The 23,743-nt window shown below is 50.5% G+C and overlaps 1 protein-coding gene and 1 long non-coding RNA gene across 2 annotated transcripts in view; one reads left to right on the top strand and one right to left on the bottom strand.

Moving 5' to 3' along the window:
* Positions 1–23,743, bottom strand: part of LOC138987218 (uncharacterized) — a 25,710-nt gene continuing 1,967 nt past the window's right edge. The window contains exons 2-3 of the long non-coding RNA XR_011463644.1: positions 19,497–19,695; positions 1–3,185 (exon numbers count right to left, since the gene is read on the bottom strand). This is a non-coding gene — a long non-coding RNA (uncharacterized lncRNA). The remainder of the gene's footprint in view (positions 3,186–19,496; positions 19,696–23,743) is intronic.
* ALX3 (ALX homeobox 3) overlaps positions 23,327–23,743 on the top strand; it is a 9,839-nt gene continuing 9,422 nt past the window's right edge. The window contains 2 exon segments of the mRNA XM_070367526.1: positions 23,327–23,599; positions 23,601–23,652. Coding sequence (XP_070223627.1) covers positions 23,375–23,599; positions 23,601–23,652 — 277 coding nt within the window. The 5' untranslated portion in view covers positions 23,327–23,374.

Genomic DNA, 23,743 nt, shown 5'->3' on the forward strand with positions numbered 1-23,743 from the left:
TCCACCCTGGCTTCAATCCTGGATTGCCCCACCCTAGTCCCCGGCCAGGCAGGGGGAAGAAGAAGGCTAGAGGCAGAAGCAGACCCTATGGACGTTCTGCAAGGGGCTGGGCCTTCTGGGAGAGAACTGGAGAGTGCTGGCAAGGGTGGTGAGCATCCTGTGAGTATGGGGTGGGGGTGTGGGTGTCCAGCCAGGGGACTCCAGAAGGTGATGTTCAGTTCCTGGTACCAGGCTGGAAGCCACTGATCTCACCAGCCAGCAGCTTGGAGCCTTCAACCCAGACAAAGACGGTCCTCTCCCTGGGAGCCCCTTAAGGGCAGGGATAGGGCATCTCAGAGGAGGACCAGTCAGTCTATCCATCCATCCACCAGCAGGTGTTTCAAATAGCTGCCAGAGGCCTGACGCTGTGACAAGCGTGCGGAATTTTCTCAAAAAGGCCCACCTCTCCCTCAATCTGGGAGACTCGGGAAGGCAGCTGACAGCGGGGCCAGGCAGGGGAGAGCAGCGCCCGATTTCCTTGAAATTATCACCTACTGTTCTTACTCTTCATTTAATCAAGTAAGGACATTAAAGACAGATAAAAGTATGCTAACACTTTTTAAAAAACATAAAGAGGATAAAAGGCAGTTCTTCCCAAGATCAATTAGTGACAGAGGTTAGACCAGAGGTTACTTTGTGGGGAACTGATTCAAAGAGACACCAGGAGGCCTGGGGGACACTAGGCAAGCACTAGTTTCAGATCGGGAATACACGGACATTCGCTGGCCTGTACTCTCGGGTTAGTGCACTCTGCTCACGTAAGTTACACCTCAGGAAAAAAAAGCAGAGACAGACAGAAGTCAGATGTTAGCTCACGAAACCACATGGACTAGGGCAACGCTTCATGAATTCAAATTCCAGCTTCACCTCTCGGTATCTATGTGGCTTTGAACAAATTACTTAACCTCTCTGTGCTTCAGCCACCTCACCTCTAAAAGAGGATAATAATTATACTTACCTCAAAGAGTTCCTGTGAGGATTAAATGAGTGAAAACATGTGAAGCCCATCCAACCACGTTTGCCATATAGTAATCACTTGGTAAGTGCTAGGCACTGTTATTAATATTATTTCAAGAAAGTGCAGCTGCCAATTTCATACTGAAATGCAAGAATAAATTTAAAAATTTAAAATTAAGAAAACATAAAATGACACTTTATAATGTGAATTACATGCTGTGACATGGCTTTCTTGCACAAACATAATTAGAGACTCTATATGTGATTACTAATTAATTATTCAACAAATATGTATTGAATGCCAGTAGCTTCTAAAACTATTCCAAACAGTAAAATAAAGCAGTGAATCAGACAAAATCCCTGTCCTCATGAATTTACATGTGGGAGACAGTACAGAAATAAGCAAACAAATATGTAACTCAAGGCTTCCCCGGTGGTCCAGTGGTTAAGAATCTGCCTTGCAATGCGAGGGACATTGGTTCAAATCCTGATCTGGGAAGATCCCACATGTCGCAGAGCAACTAAGCCCATGTGCCACAACTACTGAACCCACACGCCGCAACTACTGAGGCCCATGCTTCTAGAACCTATGTCCACAACAAGAGAAGCCTGCACACCACAACAAAGAGTAGCCCCACCAGCCACAACTGGAGAAAGCCTGCATGCAGCAACAAAGACCCACCACAGTCAAAACACAAAATAAAAATAAATAGATAAATCTTAAACAAATGTTACTGTATATATTAAGCATCAGCAGAGGACATCAAGCAGGATAAATACCAAAAGATCTACACAAAACCACACCACACCGAAACGGCAGAAAATCAAGACAAAGAACAAATCCCAAAAGAAGTCAGAAGGGAAAAAAATATGCAAATGCTTTACTCACAGAGGAACAAGGTAAGAATTATATCAGACTTTTCCTCAGACACCAAGCAAGCAAGATGAAAGGGAAGTGAAATATTCGAACTGTTGAAATAATTCTGTATCCAGTGAAATCATCCCTCAAAAGTGAAAGAAATGGACTTTCTCAGGCAAACAAGGTCAGTAGTGGTAAATGCTGTGAGAAAAAAGAAAGCAGGGTAAAGGGTTAGAGAACAATGAGGAAGGTGCCGTCTCAGGGAGGTGAGGACATCTCCCGAAGGAGGTCCATTTCCATGGGGACCCGAAGAAGGAGAAGGGGCAGAGCAGGAGCCAATGAGGACCACGGAGGGAGCACAGGCAGAGGGAACAGGAGGGACATAGGCCTTGAGGTGTGTGGTGTGCTGGAGGAGCAGAAAGATACCATCACAGCTGGAGTAGGAGGAGCCCGGGGTGGAGGATATGAAGAAGGCAATGCCCGAGGCCTGGGTCACAGGAGGAGTCTGAGTTCAGTTCTGAGTGCCAGGAGAAGCCACAGGAAGAGTCTGAGCTGAGGAGTGATACAGTCAGGCCTCTCTCTTCCAAAGATCACTCTTGGCCTCGGAGTGTGAAGAATGGGGAGGAGCAAGGAGAACAGGTCCAGGGCAGCGTCCAGGCAAGAGATGGTGGGGCCATGGACCAGGATGGAGGGCAGAAGGGGGTGAGTGATTCACTGGGTTCTGGATACTTTGGAAGGTGGAGCAATCGGATGAGGGGCAGAATGGATGTGGGGGGTGAGGAAAGGAAAGGGCCCATGTGGGTCTTTGGCCTGAGCAACTTAGAGAGGGGCAGCGCCTGTGGCTGAAATGGTGCCCCTGCAAGAGGAGCCGATTGGTGGCCCAGTCGAGGTTCTGCTTTGTTAGGTTGAGACGCCTTCTAAGCCCGCAATCGGAGAGGACACGCGGACAGCTGGACATACTAGTCTAGCACTCAGGGGAGCGGGCAGAGCGGAAAATACCACTGGGAGTCATCAGCAGCAGGAAGTCAAGCTCACATGCCCTGCCTGTTCTCACGCTTGGGGTTTTCTCGTAATCATTATGGAAAATTCCCTGTAGCTCTGCTAAGAAAAGTGGAAACAGTCTTTCTAGGGTTGTCTCATTAAGGCTGGAATATTCTGGGCGACATCAGAGAAGGCGAGACCAGCACCCCTTGTCTCCAGTAACTCCATCGATCCTCTCCCTGTGGGTGGTGAGCAGGTGTCTGATGGCCGAAGATCCAGGGAAGGTGTGGTCGATGCTTTGTGCCAATGGCCAGAGAAAAATACCACCTGGGCAGGACCACTCAGTGCCCTGGGTAGAATTGGAAACAATGTTAGATGGTGCTCTCAAGAGAATGAAATAATCATGCCCACCCACTTCTCTCTCAGACCTGATCACAGTATGCCCTTTGGATAATAGCTGTGTCTGGTCACTAAAACTGTGGCTGATGGGACTTAAACAGCCTTTTACAGTGGCTGACATTCCTGTTTAACAAAAGAAAGCAAACTTTAGACTCAAGGCCTTCCAAAGGCAACTCGAGCTACAATGTAATCACATTCTATGCCTTAGTTTTATTTATTTTTCTGGCTACCCTCTGTTTAAGACAAGTGCTACTGGTGTTCCATTTATAGTAGGACTGTACAATGTCCTTTGAAAAGATATTCATGTGTATGTGGACATGTATGTGTGTGTGTGTGTGTGTGGTGAGTTAATTTAAAGAAAAATGTTAATAGTACAAGTGGCACTCAGATGTGGCCGAAATCATGAAGGTGCTACTCACATGACGAAAGCCTGAAAAAACATGACTATAAAACATGAAGAAATGGAAACAAGAGCCTTGAATCTTATATTCGTACACAAAGCCCATAACCACCCAAATCACCCAGGATCAAGGGCAGGAGCATTTTACTTTTCTTTTATAGCTCCAGCAGGCTGCAGGTAGATAAATTTTCCACTTCCACCAAGAATGTTGCTTTTGGTATTTGCTGTGGCTAGATTTCACCAAAGGGCTTCCCTGGTGGCACAGACTGTAAAGAATCTGCCTGCGATGCAAGAGACCCATGTTCAATCCCTGCATCGGGAACATCCCCTGGAGAAGGAAATGGCAACCCACTGTAGTATTCTTGCCTGGAGAATCCCATGGACAGAGGAGCCTGGTGGGTTACAGTCATGGGGTCACAAACAGTCAGAGACCACTAAGTGATTAACACTTTCACTTTCACAGGTTTCACCAAAGGCAAAAATTCTCTGAATATACAATTCTCACCATCTCAAGGCCACAAATTTGATGTTATTAACACAAATGGTATTTTCCCAAACACTGCAAACTTATGAAATGCTTCTGAATCAGCAAACACTACAATATGCCCTTTAAATAACAGCTGTACCCAATCATACTTCTAACTCATGGAGATAGAAGTTCTGGATCAAAATGTCCCCAAATGGTACCCTTATCAAAAATAAGGAGTAGGTTTGGGCATGACTCAGATCTTTAAGCGGCATCTGGCCTAGGCCAGACCTCAGGTGTCTCTGTGTATCAGGTGCTCCCCACACAGGACTGCCTGCCCAAGTCAGGTGAGAGTGTCCATGTGGGGTTCCTAGATCCAGGCAGAGAACAGAGCTCCGGAAGAACAAGAACAGAGGATATTCAGATGTGAGTCTTGCTGTCCTCTTAGCACCCCAAAGAAGCCACCACACCCCTTCCCTAGAGACCTTTTGGCCTGGTGGTGTTATCCCCAAAGTAGGAATTATGGGTCCTGGGTTCTCAGCACCTCCAGCTGTGACCGGGCTGAAGGAGGCACAGCTGTCTTGCCAGAGGCTGTGTCTCTTGCGAAGGAGAAACATCCGGCCAATTCCACCAAGAATGTCAGTCAAAATGCAGGGCGGGACTCGGTCAGCTCAGCCATCCTGTCCAGCAGTTCTTGTGTCCTGGGAGCAGGCGCCTGGATAGGCCAGGATAGGACCTCATCTCCACAGTCCTCTCCCATCTAAAACCTGTAGCCTGGGGGGGGGGGGGGCGCCGCAGGATGCGGAGGATGTGACCTAGGATGTGGGGACCCGCGGGCTACGTGGAGAGATATGCAGAGGTGAAAGGGCAAACCTGCTTCTAGTCTCCTTATCAGGAATGGCCGAGGGAAAGGGAAGTGGGCAGCCCTGGAGGTCAGGCTGGGGGGTCATGGCTGGGGCAGAGCGAGACCCACGAGACCTAAGAGGAGAGCCTGCTGGGTGGGGGAGAAGGAGAAAGGGGTGGGGGTGTAGAGGGAGGGTCAAGGAGGAACCAGCTGCACGGCCATTTCCCAAGTGGTGGTTGGGGGGTGGGGGGAGGTTGGTGCAAAAGCTAGGGTGGCCAGCCCTCCAGGTTTGCCTGGGACTGTAGGGCTTCCTGAAAGACAAGACTCCCAGGCTTAAAATGAAGGTGTAGCTCTGGCTGGGGACTCACCACGCCACCATGCTAGAATGCCTTCTCACTTCTCCCCTCCCGTTCTCCACACAACAAATAATGACACGTCCCCTCTGTGCTAGCCTGCTGCCAGACAGGGGGCTCAGCAGTGAAAGGACAAGCGTGGCCAGGGCCGTGCAGGCTGGGCACCCCTCCCAGCACACGCAGGTGGACTCTGCACAGCACACCCGCCCGGCCAGCCCACCGCAAGGTGCCTCTGGGGCACATTTCTGGGAAGCTTTTTGTCTACCCCACCAAACCCCAAAGGTGGGGACTGGGTCTAGTTCACAGCTCTACCTCCCAGTGAGCCGGCCTAGGGCCCTGAGCAGCATGGGTGCTTAATGCATGTCTTTGGCTTGAGGGGCTAAGGCACTCGGGGCAGGCTGGAAGTGAGGACACCTGTGAATGACCAGTCCCTCACCTGCACCAGTACACAAGCACAAACACACGCGTATGCACACAGGCACACCTAAACTTTGAGCAACATGCTTCCTGACTCAGCACAGAAGGGCGCCCAGCCCTCTCAGCTAGGAAGGGTGACGCCTGTAGGCAGACCCCAGCCTAGGTTAGGGGAAGGTGGTCCCCTAGATGAGGGCGGGCAGAGCTGGCTTGTTCTCTCCTAGCTGTGAGGTCTTAGCCTAGGGCTCCATCATCCTAGTCCCTCAGGGATCCCACCTGCAAGGAGCTCACAATAGTCAATGTACCCCCTGTATGTCTGGGGTCATCATGGGGAATCAGAGCCATGCTGAGGCTCCCCTGACCTTGGTCCTTGCAGCCGGAGAAACCAGTGGGGACCCTGAGGGGAGGCTAGGCCTCTTGGGGCACAAGGGACTGCAGGAATGGAGGCAGTGCTGGAAGAGGGTTGGGGTTCCAGCGACAACTCCAACCAACTCCTCTGCCTGTTTAAAGAGTAGGGGATTATATCACTGAAGTCACCACGGGACTGTAAGCTTCTTGCAGACACACAAGACTGTGTGCACTCATCTTAGTCTACCCAGAAGGGCAGTGCTTAGATGGGCTTTCCACACTTTCCATGGACGTTGCCCTTAGAGAGCAGCGCCCCACGTTTCTGTCCTGCCCCCTGCTGACGTTTTATCATATTGCAACTCATGAGATAAAACGAAAAGCAATGGGTGGGATTTCTGACTGGCTGTGTTCAGCCCGCATTTGGGAAGTCTGGCCTTGGGATATCATTAGGATAAGACCCCTGAGTGTTTCAGGAATAGCTGGAACCTAGCCACTCCCAACCAACTGAGGAGTGGGAGAAAAGAGCAGGATGTGGCAAGACAACTTTAGAGAAAACAACAGCACACTCTATCCACAGAACACAGACAGCAAAAGCACAAAAGGGACCTTGGGCCTTTTAAATCAAAACTTAGGTGTCCAGAGTTGGATTATCAGTCTTTGGCAAATGCACACTCATGCTTTCCTTCAGTTAGTTATTCACTAGCAGTTTTTCACAATTCATAAACACGTATGAACTAGGAATTTTCTTTCTTTTTAAACAGTAGAGCACCCCCCCCCACCTTTTCTTCTAAAGGAAATTTCACGAGAATCCTGGTAAATAAAAAGTGGAACCGCTCTGGCTGCAGTAGGGGTGGGGGCTGGGAGCTACCTGCTTGGCCCCCCCTTTCACTGCTCCAACTGCCCTGAGAAGCCCCTTAGAATGCTGTGGAACACGATCTAAAGCAACATGATCTATGCCCAGAATGGCAGGAACCTGTCTCTTTCATTCCTATGTCCCAGCACCCAGCACATGCCCAGTTCAGTGCCCGGTTTCAACAAATGTTGGGTGAAATGAATAAGTGAAGCTTGCTGCAGTGTCTACCCAGGTCTGATTTGGGGCGAGGGCAATGAGAACTGTCTCTGCCTCCAAATGTGTCCCCCATCAGCCTGCCACAGTGCCTACCATTCCCCACCCCCATGCAGTCTAACGCTGCCTGTTCCCCGGGATTCAGAGCAGATGCCACCTCCTCCATGAAGTTTTCCCAGATGTCCCCCGCCACAGTCATCTTGCTGCCTTTGAACGCTGTGGCCACTTTATAACACCTCTTTCCTGCATTCTTCACACTCACTCAGCCCTCAGCCCAAGTTATTTGCATACATCTTATTTCCCCAACTATGCAGATGCTGCCCTCCTTAAGGGTAGGACAGGTTTGACTGACTGTTTCCATCTCAGCCTTTCAAACAGTAAAAATCATATCAATGTATTTGAGGTAGAAGGAAAGTCTCCTGATTTAAAAGGACACTGTGTCTCCAGGAAGGCCCATTAAAGTTCTCAACAGGGGCACCTGGAATCAATCTGACTAAGACATGAGTGCAAAGTAACTTCTCCACTCCAGCAACCATCACCAAGGAGAGAGCATTCAAGGAGATCCAAAATAGGGAAGTCTGAGTGGAAAAGAGACACGTAGGGCTGCATTAGTCCCAAAACTGTGTGAAGAGGTTGGGTCCCTGGCTCTGAGAAGGATTTGGAAAATGTGGTCCACGAAGAGCTGGAGGAAGGGACAGTGAGAGTAGAGACTGGAGGAGGCTGGAAGAGGGTCCTGGGTCCTGGGGCACTTGAGTTCGCCTCCCCACTCCTGTCTCCAGTGCCTGGCAGGCTGGGACAGGGGGACTAGCTCCCTTTTCCTCCCCCAGAACATCTGGGGCCACATCAGACTTAACGATCTGGTAAAGAAAATTGTTATGGAAATATGTAACCGTGAGACGTTATCAAAGGCGTCTTTAAAGTCCCTTTTCAACCCCCAGCCGGGTGGAGGGGATTGGAAATTGGAAAACTGGGAGACGATTACAGGACCATCAAAGTGGCCGAAATTCAATCCAACCTGAAGGTTTAAGGATGGCTAGCAGACCCCTGCCCCAGCCCAGAAGGCTGCAAACCCACTGTTTAAAAACCAAATCAACGGCATCATCAGATCCGGGTCTGGAGCAAACAAACGGCGCCCACAAAGGCTTCCCTGGATTTCCCTTGTGTTGAGGAAATCTGAGAAGTGAGGCCCTGGGAAGGCTCCCAGCTTCCAGGGCTTCTATCTTCTCCTCCCCACCCCACCCCACTCCACCTCACCCGACCCCACCCCCATTCTGGGCTCCGCTCTTTGTCTCTTCATCCTTCTTGATGCCTTTCTTCTACATCTCTTTGTGTTTACTCTTTCTCCTTCCATCTGTCTGTCTCTCTTCTCCTTCCATCTTTCTTTATATATTTCTTGTCCTAACAGTGTTCTTCCTCTCCTTTTCCTGTTTCTCTCTCATAGTCTGTCTTTTGTGACATTCCCATCCCTTTGTTGTGAATTTCCATCCATTTTGTCTTTTAGCACTGCATCTGTCTCTCTACATTTTGTCTTCTCTTTCTCTTTTTCTCCCTTTCGATCTTTCTCTTCCTTTTTCTTTCTTTCACAGCAGAAAAACCTTTTCTTCAGCCTCTATTGAATTTTTCTGCCTTTGTCTGCTTGAGGATTTCTTGTACTTTCAGGCTACGTATGAAAGGAAATCCTCTTTGGCTGGTATATTTACCCTTATGAATCCCAGGTATTTCTCCCAGGTGTCTAAATATAAATAGCCCTCCATGCATGCCCATCGAAAGACATTAGTCTCAACCTCCATCACCGTGAACTGTCCATAGCGGCAAGATTACTGTGCCCTGTGCCAGCATACACAGGCACTCAAAATGGACATGTGGTTTTACCTATGACCAGGCTCTGCAGACATGGAAATTTATGTCCGGAGGGGTGGAATGCTACAGCACATAAAACTGATACAGGCAGAGAACCTCGGTAATTTACAATTCTTTTTTATGTGGAGTGAGAGAAAGAGACTATAATTTTGCTACTAATAAAGTTATCCATATTTATTCTCAAGATTTGAGGGTTTATCTTCTTTCATATTTCTTGCGGTCGTAACCTTGAAGGCTCTGTGAGATCGCAGGTTTGTAATTAGAAAACAGCTCAATTCGCACGTCTCTTTGGAAACACCGAGAGTTTCATTCCGCCCTGCAAAATTTGTCGGTAACCAAGCACGAGAAGAAAGCTCCATATAGTCATTCACCTTCTAAGAATCGTTTCAGAGGCGCAAGGGAAACACATACGTGTTTATGAAAGAACGGAATAGAGAAAGGGCAGAAGAAAACGAAAGCAAGCGCACGGTCCGCGCCGCAGGAACCCCGGGAAGGCGCGGGAGCCGGCGAGGCTTGTTGCGCACAACAGACGGGAAGCCGCAATTCGCTGCTGGGCTGCTCACCACGGCCTGCGGCCCGGATGAGAGCAGGACGCGAGCCGTAGCGGCGGGTTAGGGGCAGGCAGCACCCACCCTCCGGTCCGCCACCCGCTCGTCGTGTCGTCTGTCCGTCACGGGCCCCAGTGCGCAGCGCTCCCGGCTCGCGTGTTTTCTCGGTCCGCCGCCTCCACCTCTGCTCCCGGAGAGCCTGGCCGCGCTGCGGACAAGCCGTTACTTCACCAGGCCCCAAGTTCACGGGCGCCGCGCGGGTTCCGCTGGCGTGCGCACCAGCTGGGCTCAGGCCCCAGGCTGCGGCGGTGCTGGAATCCTCGGCCCCGGCTGGAGAGAAGACGCCGGGCAACCGTAGGCTCGAGCCCCGGCGGGGGGGCCCCCCTGAGCCTCAAGGCCGCGGGTGATCCGGGAAGAAACCAAGCGCCCGTTCTCTTTGATCTGGTTTTATAGAGATTTGATGTTGACATTAAACTTTGAATGCTTTTATCTATTTCGATCTCTCTCTTATTCTTATTTTGGGCGGGGCCTCCTGTGCCAGAGCTAAGGGCTGGCGAGGGCACGCGGGCGGGACGGCCACCGGGGTCGACAGGGCGGGCACCGTGGTCGGCTGGACGAGCACAGAGGTCGGCGGGCCCAGAGGTGACATGGCGATGCGAGAGGAACGCTGGACGTATCCACCTACCCGTATCCACCTACCCACATCCACATGCAATTCCCGATCGCCCCACGTATCCCTCCGTCCCCCACTCGCACGCCAGACCGCTCTCTCCATCAGCAACGCCGGCGCGGAAGGCCGAGCAGAATTGAGACGCCGCGGAGAGACCAAGGCTCGGAGGGGCGCAGAGCGCGGAGACCGGGAGTAAATGGGAGCCGCCGCCGCAACTCCGGTCTCCCTCCGCAGCCTCTGTACCCATGCCGAGAGGCTCAATTACTTTCAGGTGTGGACCACTTAATAAAATAAATCTTCCGGGGGCAGGAGGCGAGTTTTCAGGAGCCTAATTCAAATCAGCAGACTTCGCATTTGTAAAGAGGGGCTTCCCTCAAATCCTTGTGGTTGCGGGGTTGGAGGGATTGGGGGGGGGGGGGCCAAGGAGTCAAGAATAGAGGTCTCTTTCTGGGATGATACTGTCAGCGGCTGGGCGGAGGACCCTGGGAGCCTCTCTGTCTCCGTCTCTCTTCGGCTGTGACTTTTTCTGGCTCTGTTCCGGTACATCAGAACGGAACCAACCATTTGGGGTCTGAATCACTCTGTTAAACCGACTAGAGCCCTCTAGCCCAGACAGGAGACCCAGTAGAAACAAAAGGTTCTGTCTCTCTCCATGCCTCCCCCAGCCCCACCTCTTTCTCTCTTTTCTCCTCCTTTGTCTCCATCATCCGTTACCCAATGTCCTCTCCATCTGAGATTTCCAAACCTGGTTTTGCAACACTGGAGGGAAACTCCAATTATCTCCAGGGCTTTGTGAAATGCTCAAAATGAAATAAACCTTTAATTATTTAACTGCAGGTTATGGGCCCCCCAATTGGCACGAAAAGCAGAAGAGAAGGCCGATGGATTAAATAAAACATCCCAGGGTGTCACAGCTCCCTGAAGGTGAGAAACGCCAGCTTTAGAGATTTCAGGGCTCCGGAAAGAATCCCAGGCTCAGAAGAAGAAAGTTCCCAGGAGGACAGGGACTTAGTTTATTAAGGTTTGGGGCCAGAGACTCTGCTCTGCCCTAGGCTTTCTCCCCTCACCCTCTTGCCAACTGTCACCATCTAGGCCTTTAGAGGAGGGAGTGGGCTACTCTCTTCCTATCCCACCCCACTCCCACTTAAGATCCTTCAGTAAGGTCCAGTTTACATCAGACAAAGCAAACTGTTTCCTTCCTCTTTTGCTAGGAAATTCAGACCACAACTGAATTCTTGTCTGAATTTCCCAGGTTCTGCTCTTTTAGAAGAGTTACTCACCCCAAAGTCCCGTCCTCATACCACCAGATCTAGGAAACTGCCCTTCTCAGGGCTCAGGGACGGGAGCCCCCGAGAGGTGACCTCAGATGGCTGAGGTGGAGGGCAACTCGCTCCATAGCATCTGACAAGGGCCCACATGTTTCCCGTACAGAGAACAAATCTGCCCCATTAAAGCGTTACTCCGTTGGGGAAAACACTGATGCAATATTGGAAACATGCTGGGCCCACAGTGAGCGCCGGAAGGAGAGGCAGGTCTTCTCAGGAAGGCAGAGGCGGCCAGTGGGTGAAACTAATCCCGCCACGTCCACCCTTGCTTGGCCCAGCAAATTGAGGGAGGGATTATGGACCAAAACATCCAGATGCAGAGGGAGGCTGTGGGGCTGGTGGTGCATTTACAGAGAGAGCAACTGGGGACAGACGGGGGGAAGAAGGTGCCGGTACCCTGAGGGCAGCAGCAGGAACAGGACTCGGCTGCCTGGACTTGGGGCCAAACTGGAAGGAGAGTGCACTTCCCGGAGCCCAAGCTTTACAACCAATAACTCCATGGTTTGGGCCCCAGCGACACTGCTGATCTAAATAGTTTATTAACAAATGGAAAATACATAAACACATAACAATTGCCTCTAAGAAAAAAACTTATTAAAATCCCCCTGTGTTGTATGTAAAATAAATAGCTGAGACCATATGGGTGAGGGGGAAAACAGTCGTGTCCTAATTGGCTCTCTGCTCCTGGCACAGGTTCCGTCTTTAGGCCTCAGTTCCCTCCTGTGTAAATGAAGGTGACAGCCTAGACGTACACTGGTGATTCTCAAGCTTTAGATGGCATCGATATCACCGGAAAAAAAAAAAAATTAAAAACTGCTGGCCCTACCCCAAGAGTTTCTGACTTAGTAGGTCTCGGGGAGCACCAACAATCTGCCTGTTTCACAAGTTCCTAGATGTTACTGCTGTTAGCCTGAGATCCATACTTTGAGAACCTCTGGACTAGATGATATGTAAACTTCCATCTAGATCTAACACACTCTTCCATCTCCATGCTCCTGTGTCTGCCCCATCAAGCCCTGAGGAGTCTGGAGCCACATATGAGAGGGGCTGATGTTTTTACACTCGAGCTTGTACCCCCTGTCATCAGTGCAGAATAAATCTTTCACTGGCCAATAGGGACTGAGGCCCCTGCCCACTGAAGGATCCCAGTCCTCTCACTACACATATTCCAGTCTGAATTAACCCCAGCTGGCTGGCTGTAGGGCCTGAATCTCCAGCAGTGGCTAACACTGCTTTCCCTTTGTACCAAGCAGGGCTGGGCCTAATCCTACTTAAATGTCAAGCAGGCCTATTGTGTACAGGGCTGCCGTCAGAGGGGCTGGCAAGAGCCCAGGGTACATCTTCAGGCCCCTCGATGTAGCCTAGTGTCTGCCAAACACTTGGTCCGCCACACACCCGCGTGCACACGCACACGCTCCGTCACACTCAGAGCTGGGTCGTCAGGAGAGCTAGTTTTACTTTGATGTACCTCTCCGCTGCACATTTGTTTCAGCTCCCCTCCTGGACCCACAGCCTTATTTATCTTCTTGGCATGGGTTCTTAGAATACTTCCATTCAGGCAGCAGCAAAATCACTCAGCTCCACTGTTTTATGAAGTTTATCAAACAGCAAAATATCCGGTCTCTTTGTCCAATGGATCTGGTGTGAATGTGCCTACAGGACTGCCTTTCCCAGACGCCCTGGGGTCTGTGTGTGGTTATATATATCCTCCCCTGAGAGGACCCCACAAAATTCAGGGCCTGCCTACTCATGCTGCAAGGGGCCCCCCAAAGCAGCCGCAGGGCTCAGAGGCATCTTCCTGAATTAGGAGACCCAGCCACATATACTCCGCACATGCATGGGCTACGCTCATACTCCACCAGCAGAGCCTCAGAAGCCCACAGCAGACTAACAGCCCTGCGCCCCACCCCAGTCGCCCCTTCCCCAGGCCTGCCATGGCACCCTCACCCCCAAAGGACAAAGCTTCTGCTAAAATCATTGCTGTCATCTCAATCCCAAAGTTTGGGAGCTCTGTGGAAGGACACACCTCCCCTGCAGCTGAGGACTCGGACCCTCTCCACCCACTTAAAGGGACAAAGGTATCATACCTTCCATAGGCTGACTCAGAATGAGGTCCTTGCTGCTCTTCCCCCTGTCCCTAGACTCCAAGCATCCTGCTGGCTTCCCAGAAATCATGCCTACTCCAGGGCTGGGCTCCCTACCTATAGCCCCACCTACCTGAGGCCTTCCAGCCAGGACTATCTGAAGAGCAAGAGGGCCCACTCAGCACCTGGTATGCCCTGTGCTGTCACCAGGATGGCACTGATCATGGGCTTCCAGAACCTGGAAGTTCACTTGGTGCCCTCCCTGCTCTGCCTCTTAAGGATCTCCCCAAATTCCAACAGGAACTTTGTAGATGCCCTGGCTTTACAGTTGACAATATATGCTAAGTGAAGAACCCCTTTCACGATGGAAATCTGGCTTAGGGTTCAAAATGTCCTCTGAAGCCACGCCTCTGTGCCTGGTCTCTGCAGCCCCTGTTTTCTGGGCTGCAGGTCATCCATACACCCCACCCCCAATGTGGCAATAAGTCTGGTCATTCCTTCCCACTAAATATTAATACCTCTTCCCTTCAGTCATTCCTCCATGGTGGTTCAGATGGTAAAGAATCTGCCTGCATTGCAGGAGACCTGGGTTCAATCCCTCGGTTAGGAAGATCCCCTGGAGAAAAGAATGGCTACCCACTCCAGTACTCTTGCCTGGAGAATCCCATGGACAGAGGAGCCAGGCGGGCTATACTCCCTGGGATCACACAAAGTCAGACACGACTGAGCGACTAACACTTTGGCTTTTCACTTTCAGCCGTCCCTCTTCATTTCCTCGGCCACATCCTGTCACATCTTTGATACCTCGTGCCTGGACTACTGTCCTATACACTGTCTTGTCCCCTTCTCCCATGTCCCTGGGGAAATAATGCTACCTCCCTCACAAAGAATTCAATAATGTACTTAAAATAACTGGCCCAGGGCTTCCCTGGTGGTCCAGTGGTTAAGAATCTGCCTTACAATACACGGGACACAGGTTCAATCCCTGGTCAGGGAACGAAGATCCCACATGCCACGGAGCAACTAAGCCCGTGTGCCACAACTATTGAGCCCATGCTCTGGAGCCTAAGTGCCACAACTAGAGAGTCTATGCACCTCAAAGAAAGAGCCTGCACGCCACAACTAAGACCCGATGCAGCCAAATAAATAAATATTTTTTTAAAAAAAGAAGTGGCCCATCATAAGTGCTTAATAAACTTTAGGTACCATCATTGTGCATGCATGCTCAGTCGCTTCAATCCGACTCTTTGTGACCCTATGGACTGTAGACTACCGGGCTCCTCTGTCCATGGGATTCTCCAGGCAAGAATACTGGAGTGGGTTTCCATTTCCTCCTCCAGGGGCTCTTCCCAACCCAGGGATCGAACCTGCATCTCTTACGTCTCCTGCATTGGCAAGTGGGTTCTTTACCACTAGAGCCACCTGGGGAGCCAGATACCACCATTACTATTTTTATTCTGCTCAAGCTACCAAAATTATATTCCTAAAGCACACATCTCATTCTCCCACTAAATAACAACAATAATAATATTAACACACTGATCACTTACGATGGGTCAGGCCCTGCTCCAAGTGCCTCTCCATACTCTCCCTGCTGCCCAAAAGGAAGTAGGCTGTGTATTCCACATGTGCCACCTGGTCCCACCCAGCCTAGGTGTTATCACGTCTATTACTCCTTCACAAAGCCCCTGCGGGGGGCAGCTGAGCTCCTTGTGCCTGGAAATGCCTACTCACTTGACCCAGACTCAGCAGCTATGCGCCCCCTTCTCCATCAGCCCACAGTTTCCCGGACCCTCCCATTTTCTCAGGCTGCTCAGAGATCTCCCAGGATTCCCTGCAAGGAGGGAATGGTCTCACGGTGTGCGGTTGGGAGTCCAGGGCTCAGTGCTGATGTGCTCATGACTGCCCAGTGGCGTCCTTCTGCACCTGGAAGTGACCTCAGAGGGCACCAGCCCCTCCCTGCTACATCTGTTCCTCAACCTGGCTCACCCTTAGTGGTCATCTTGGAGGACTGAATATTGTTCACGTGTCCAAATCTTGTCTCCCCAGGAGAAAAAATTCCATAAGAAGGATCTACCCAGGCTTGGAGTGGGGGTGCATCTGCATCCCGCACTTGTGCCCAGCACAGTATCTGCCTCACTGAACACTCAGATTCAGAGTGGCTGGGGGCAGATGCAGCCCTGGCCTGTCTGCCAAGACTCAGGTAGCACACCTGCTGGAGATGGTACAGGCTGACCAGGCTACCTGCTTGGTTCTGTCATTTAGGAAGTATGTGACACCTTGGCCAATTTACTTCATTTCTGTGAGTTTTGTAGTCTCATCTGTGAAGTGGAAATAATAATAGCTACCTCTGGAGAAGATTATATGAAATTTTAAAATGTAGACCTCCCTGGTTCAGACCTACCTCACAATCGGCTCTCAACACCATCTTTCTCCCTGTCACTCAGCGCAAGGTATAAGACCAGAGTTCCTCTGCCCAACTGACAGCAAGGCAAACAGGGAAAGTGAATTCTCCTCTCATGTTAAATGTGAGTCTGCTTCCTTCCTTCACCCATGTGAACAAAGAGCCCCCATGGAGCCTGAGATCAGCTCACTGTACTGAGTGAGCCCCCTAGGAGTTTGCCTGCTGTGACAGCTGAACACTTGGGGTACACAAAACATGTATTGCCCCATTTGGGGATCTCCCCTGTCTCCCTCAGGACAGGCAATGTGGCTCTCTCTGCCCAGTGGGCTTTGCCACTTGCTTTCCAGGCACCCTGTCATGCCCCTTCAGGTCCCCTTCTTTTTTTTAAATTGGAAGATAATTGCTTTAGAATGTTGTGTTGGTTTCTGCCATGAAAGTAAAAGTGAAGTCACTCAGTCATGTCCGACTCTTTGCGACCCCATGGACTGTAGCCTACCAGACTCCTCCATCCATGGGATTTTTCAGGCAAGAATACTGGAGTGGGTTGCCATTTCCTTCTCCAGGGGATCTTCCCTACCCAGGGATTGAAACCAGGTCTCCCACATTGTAGGCAGACGCTTTACTGTCTGAGCCACGAGGGAAGTCCGGTTTTTGCCATACAAAAATGCTAATCAGCCATAAGTAATATAATACCCCCACCCCTCATCAGGTCCCCTTTTTAACCCATGGGTGCAGCCCCAACAGTGGCCAAGGAGCCACATGGTGGAATTCTCTCCTATACAAACTCAGGACTGACTTGTGTGCCCAGTAAAATATGGCAGCAGTAATGCTGTGTGAGTTCTGAGGCTGGGTCATAAATAGCACCTCAGTTTCCACCTTGGTCTTTTGGCTCATTCTCTGTGGGACAAGCCAGCTGCCAGGTTTTGAGGGCTGCTTGCAGCAGCTCCATGAAAAGGCCCACTTGGGGAAGAATTCAGGCCTTCATGAACAGTCAACACCAACCTGCCAGTGATGTGAGAGGGCCACCTTGGAAGCAAATCCTCCATAGAATGACCACTGTCTGATTTGGGGTCCTGAGGTACCCCTAAGACAGACCATTCAGCCAAGGTGCTCCTGAATCTCTGACCCACAATCACCGACTATTGCTATTTTAAGCCACTAAGTTTTAGGGTGATTTCTTATGCAGCCTTAGATAACTAATATACAAACCAATCTCAGCTTCTCCATTCTGTAAAATGGGAATATTAATATCCACCTTATAACATAATAAAGAAGATATGAGATGGTGTTTGACCAGAACATTGTAGGTGACCTATGAGTGGTGGATCCTACTATTACAATCCATCCCGCTCCCTCTGCTTCTCAAGAGACTTCAGAAGAGGCCGGTAGAGCCCTTCCACACTCTTCACTTGCTTTTCTCCCAGTCTCTTATGAGGTTTAGGCCCAGTCTTCGTATTCTCTTCCGCCAACAAAGGAGGAGACCCTGGGCTGGAGTGTACTTCTGTGCGACATGGTGGTGAGCCCCATCCAGAACTCTGGGGTGGGTCCCACGCACATTTCTAAGCGGGTTCAGTGGTGTGTGTTTGCATTTCCTTTGAAGGGCCCCAAATGTGATAATTACATACTTGTTAGCCCTGTAAAATAACAAATCTGGAATCTACACTCTGGAACCAATGGATTTCCTGCTGAAATGAGTTCAAGAGGTGCCCTGACCAGCATTCCCGGTAAGAGCCTGGCCCCGAGAGGCCCTGCAGACCACCCGCCCGCCCACATCCCACAGCTCCTGCGCGCAGCTCTCCACCTCATGGCTCGGGCGAGCAGATGTGCTTTTTGTTGCAGTTGTTTTCCTGTTTTCTTCATATCCGCCCTCTGGGTGTGGCTTCCCACTTAGCCTAAGGAGACTTCTCAGGCCTGAGGCTCCCCCCTCCATGGCTCCCACTAGCAAATCCAGTGCTTGGAGCTGGGCTTGGCAGATGCTGGGGGTGGACACCTGTGGAACCAGCCTGCCTTCCCCCTAGAGCTTCCCTTGACTCCTGTGGACTTCTCCACCTTTGTCTGTCTTCCTCCCACCCTTCCCCAAACTCTCTTCTTGCCTAGGCTCCAGCAATATTCAACAAGTCTAAGTTCCCCAAACTTGGCTTCCTCTTTCTCACCTCTGGGCTGTCTTTCTGGAATGCCTTCCCTCCCTGCCACCTCCATACACCTTCCTCTGGCTGACCCTCATTCAACTTTCGAGATTCATCCTGGAAGTGTTCCATGGCAGCTGCCTCCAGCCCAAGGCGGTGCCCATCTCATGGCCCCTACAGCCCCCTGTGCTTTCTTGCCTCAGAACAACATGCCCTGCTGGATACCTGCCTGTTGCTCTGTGTCTCTCCTGCTAGAGTGGAAAAGCCCTGAGAATAAACAGTCTGCATCTCTGAGTCTATTCCCACTGCGTGGCCCCCCCCCCTGGCACATGGCAGGCATTCAATAAATGCCTGATGAACAAACAAATGAATAAAATCAATTGATCAAAGTCTGCCAAGAGGTCTAAACCAGCCCCCTTCTGTTTCACACCAAGAAAGAGTTCATGAAAAACTCTCCCACAAAATGACTTCTCTTGGTCCAAGCCAGCACTTGCCACAGAACACATTTACTGTAACACCAAGGCAGATGTCAGGGCAAACCTGGCCTGCAGGGCACTGCCACATCCCAGATGAAGCTCTGCCTCTCTAGTTGTCCCCATACTAGCCCAACCCGAGGAGGGTGGGTGGAGAAAATGAGCAGAGAAATACAAGTTTGGGGTGGGGGGGACTCAGGCTCAAGAAACATCTCTGTGAACTCATTCATTCCAGAAAAGCTGAACTACAGACTCACTCCCCTCCTTCTTCTGGGGATGAAACTTGAGTTCTCCCATTGAAAGAGATCAAATCAATAGAAGAGAAAAAAGTAGCTCCCTAACTTTCCAGAAATTTTATCCCAAAGCATAGACTTCAGCTTGGGTTGTCAGAACAACAGCCAAGGATCCTGGATATCTACAGCACAAAGCTGCTGCTTCCCCCACCCCACTTCTTTTCTTTTTTTAAAATATCATGGGTGAGGGGGAAGTACCGGATCTAAAGGTTTATTTACCATTCCTTAGTCTGACCTTCCAGGAAGAATGTCACTAATGAGAAACAATCTACGTGGGCTCCCCATCCCAGAATTTTCATAGGGATCAATTTAGGATTTCAAAGTCTAAACAGGACAAGAGTAATATTGACTGTCTTGCCTTCAAAGAAAAAAAAGAAAAAGCAACTGAGTTTTTCCTGTCTGGAAGGAAGTTTTGTATGTCAAAGAAATGTCAGATCTGAGGTTCCATCTGTCCTGTTGTTCTGACTGCTCTTGGACATCCCCTGGGAGATAAAGGGGCGCATTCACCTTCGTGCGGCATAGGCGCAGGGCAGTCAAAAAGAGAAAGAAAGCTGAAGTTGGGACCAATGTTCAATTCAAGAACCAACCTTAAAGTTGAGGCTAGAGGCCAGGAGTTCTGCTCTGGAGACCAGATTCCATTTTGATTCACATCCAAATGATTTTTTTTTTTTCATTGTGGAGGAGACATTTCCATTCCAGCAAAGTTGACATGTGGCAGGGGTCACGTCTGTCTTGCTCTCTGCTGTATCCCACTGCCAGCAAATGCCTGTCACAAAGTAGGTCCTCCTATTAAATCAATGAATGAAACAATCAGCCAGTGTAAAACAGTTGCCTAGAAACAGCCAGTAAGCATCATGTCCATTTTAAAAGTAGTTTTTCTCAGCAAGTGGAGTGATTTTTCTTTTCTTTCTTTTTTTAACGATAGGACCCAGAATTATCTGGATCATCCTTTCAGCTCATCTCACTGAGTCTCTGGACACTCTATCAGTGACAAAATGCTATTGTAATTCAACTGGTTATTAAACAGCACGAATGATGAACTCACAAATTCTCTTAAAACTCTGCCCCACATCTGGCTGTGTTGGTGGGTCATAAAACCTCTCAGGTGTTAGATGCTGTTTCATTTGGTCTCAGCTTAGCAGAAACCCCCCTCCACCTAAACCGTCCCAACCACCACAGCTGGGCGTGGCGAGTCTCAATAAACTGTCATTTGGTGATCAGAAAGGCAGCAGTATGGCTCCATCTTGGACCAACTCTGTTCCCATCCACTTTGGCCTCAAATTGCATCAGGAAGAAGTTCTGAGACCTCCCTGGTGGTCCAGTGGTTAAGAATCCACGTTCTAATGCAGGGGATGCAGGTCTGATCTCTGGTTGGGGGACTTAAGATCCCAAGTGCTGCAGGGCAACTAGCCCACATGTGACAACTACAGAGCCTGAGCACCACAACTAGAGAAGCCCACGTGCCACAAGAGAAGACTGTGCGCTGCAACTAGAGAAAGCCTGTGTGCCGTGAATAAGACCCAGCGCAGCCAAAAAAAAATCCATTAAAAAAAAAGAAGTCCTGACCTTCCCTTGGGAGAAGGAGATGTGCATCTAATGGTTCCAGTTTTGGTATGTTAGCTGAAGAACAACTATGAGATAGCTGGTGGGAACCATGGACCTGAGCATAAATTTTTGATCTGCCACTGATATCCACATTGGACAAATGGCAGCCTTCTGTGGCCTCAGTCTCTCTCTGATAATACGGATAATAATTGTGTCTCCTTCTTGGGGTTGTTGTGAGGGTCAAGTAAATCAATAGACAGAGAATACGTTAGACAGTGCCTGGCATGCTACATGACGCTACCTGTGTTAGCTATTGTTTTTATTTGTAAAATTAGGTCCCCTATGATACTTCATGATTTCTCAGCTCTCCTAAGAAAGAAAACCTTGAAACTCTGAGGTTGCATTTTTGTTTTTTCTCTGCTCCTGCCCCATCAAACTGGCCAGACCACATATGGATAAAGATGAGTGTGCACTAGTGGTGTCTAAGAGGGGGCAGGAAGGGGCCCTTTAAGAACTGTTTTGCATGGTCCTGGAAGAAAACCCTGTCAGAGGGGCAACCCTATCTACCTGACCCACCTTAAATGGAATCTGGGATTTCCTGCCACCTCGGTTCAATTGGGAACACCATCTCAGCATGGAAATTGGTTCTGTTCAAAGAGGGGGAGAAAGGCAGAAGGAATTTCTGGGTTTGGAAAACAGGGTGGGTCCCTAGGTCTCTCTGCTCAGCCCCCAATTATAGAACCTTCCATCTGAGGTCATGGAGCCTTCTACCAATTCAGTGATGTAGCCCAGAAATCTGGCAGCAGTTTCTGGATCTCTTAATGATAATAAAAATCTCTTAAATGAACACAGTTCATCACATCCATCAAATAAGTGTTCCTCAAATTTTCCTTGTTCATGGGTAGGGCCCACTTTCATGATGAGTAAACTGAGGTTCAGAAAGGTTATCATTGGAGGCAAAACACTTGGCACTTAAGTTTGGCTGCCCTGTTTAGACTGTTGATGATATTTTTCTGTCATACTTTCATCTTCCACAGTAAGCTACTTGACTACTTTGTTGAACAGAAAAGGTGTCCTGAATTGACATTAACATGCTCCTGAAAAAAGTCAACAATATCTACAGCTCTAACCCAATAACTATTATTTTCTAAATTGAGGTAAGTTGATTTACTAACTCAATATCTATTGAAAAACCCCTATGAATGGGCAAAAGTGATCAATACAAGTTGGCTGCCCAGAGCTGGGATCCACTGGATCCTAGAGAATGGATGCCCCTGGTAAGGCCAAAGAGGAAGCTTAATTCCAAGCTAAGCCTCCCTCTTGGCTGGAAATAGCAGCTCCAGGTGCTCCCATCTCACTATTCCAGTCTGCAGTCTGTGATTAGGGGCCCTAATGGCCATAATGCCTCCAATGTGGTGTTTAAACCAATAAGGCTTCAGAGAAGTTATGGTATGTTTAATAATGGCTTAATGACTACTTGTGAGATGCAAGGCTTCTGGTTCCTGTTTGCCCTTGATTTACAGCCCAACTCTGGCTGAGGACAGCCAAGAAACCCCCTCTAAGCCCCCAGCGGAAGAGGGAGGTGTTCACACCAGGCCCCTTGGATTCCTTTAAAAATTGAGAATTCAAATGAAATACAAATGATGTTCAACTCCCCATCCTTCTTGCTAATCTCTGGAGGCAGTGAAAATAAAAAACTGTGTGACCCAGAACTAGGGACTCCTCAATCTACAAAAGTGAGCAGGGGTCCTACGGCCCACAGGTATTTCTTCCCAGATCTTAGGTAAGGTGGAGGTTGTTTCACTTTTAAGAAATTCTAAGCTACTGCCCTAGTCCTGGGTTTCCTTTTGGCTAGGGAGACCCAGCTATTAGGTGACATGGTCCTACTTTGTCCTTCTAAAGTGGCAGGCCCGGGGCAACAGCACCCGAGGTCTGAGCTGCAGACAGCCCCTCTCCAGGCGGTCTCTAGGCACTTTCAGATTATTTGCCCATTAAAAGGCATTCACTCCATGCCTGTTGTTCAAACACAAAACCCTCTAGGAACTCCTCCACCTGCTCCCAAGGTAACCTCTGCTGGACTCTGTTCAGTCCTGAGATGCCTCTGCAGCCCCGCTGTCTTCTCTGCCCCTGCCTCTGCTTCTGAAACTCACCAGGAATATATAGAGACTCAGAAGACTGACTGTCCAATGTCCACAGCCAGATGAGAACTGTAAGTGACTAGTTCAAGGCCTCACAGCTAATTATCATACCCAGCTCCCAGCCCCCAGCACCCATTACCAGATTAGAGTTGTTTCCACACAATAATGACTCCTCGACCGGAGGAAAACAAGAGATCTCTATAACGGAGGTGTTTTTGCTGAAGGCCAAGTTTTTCCAACTCCCAGTAAAGAGAGTAAACGTCCCAGCCCACCCCTTACCTGTTCCTTGGCCATTATCCCAGGCTAAAAGTCAGGAGACCAGACCTAAAAGTATTTGTTGGGCCTGGAGGGGGTCTCTACCCTGAAGTGTCTCACCCTTTCAGAGTCAAGAGCCTCCGGGCCAGATATCAGGGCCAGTGCTGCTCTAAACAAGGGACTCGCCAAGATGCACAGACAAAAGGGACTCTACCCTCGAGAGAGGGGGTGGCTTCCTCCCCTTCTCCCACTGCTTCTGATACCAGGACTGGAGTGAATCAGGGGGCTACCGGGCTCCGAGGGGTTAACCCGCGCGGGGCTGCACGTGACGTGGATGGTTCCAGCATTAAGTCAGAGTGCGGCCCCCTCCCCTGCACCCCCCCCCGCCCCCCACCCCCCGCGGCGCGCGCCGCTCCCGGGGGCTCCGCGCCCCCGCGTCCAGGTCCCTCCCCCTTGGCGGGCGCTCACAGGCCGCGCGGGCAGCGCGAGCCCCGGAGCCCCCGGCGGCCTGTGCGCCCCGAGCCGGCATGGACCCGGAGCGCTGCGCGCCTTTCGGCGTGGGGCCCGGGCCTGGCCCCTACGCGGCCGCCGGGGACGAGCCTCCGGGCCCCCAGGGAACCCCCGCCGCCGCGTCTCACCTGCACCCCGCGCCACCCCGCGGCCCGCGGCTGACCCGCTTTCCGGCCTGCGGGCCCCTGGAGCCCTACCTCCCGGAGCCGGCCAAGCCGCCCGCCAAGTACCTGCAGGACCTCGGGGCCCGGCCCGGCGCTCAACGGCGGCCACTTCTACGAGAGCCCCGAGGAAGGTAACGCGCGGCGCGGGGCGCTCTCCCTCTTCACACCCCGGGCCCGCCGGAGCCTCCCCGCTTCCCTCTCCCGGTCGCTTATTTCAGAAGT

Source organism: Bos mutus, chromosome 3, assembly GCF_027580195.1.
Source record: "Bos mutus isolate GX-2022 chromosome 3, NWIPB_WYAK_1.1, whole genome shotgun sequence".
Classification (NCBI taxonomy): Eukaryota; Metazoa; Chordata; class Mammalia; order Artiodactyla; family Bovidae; genus Bos; species Bos mutus.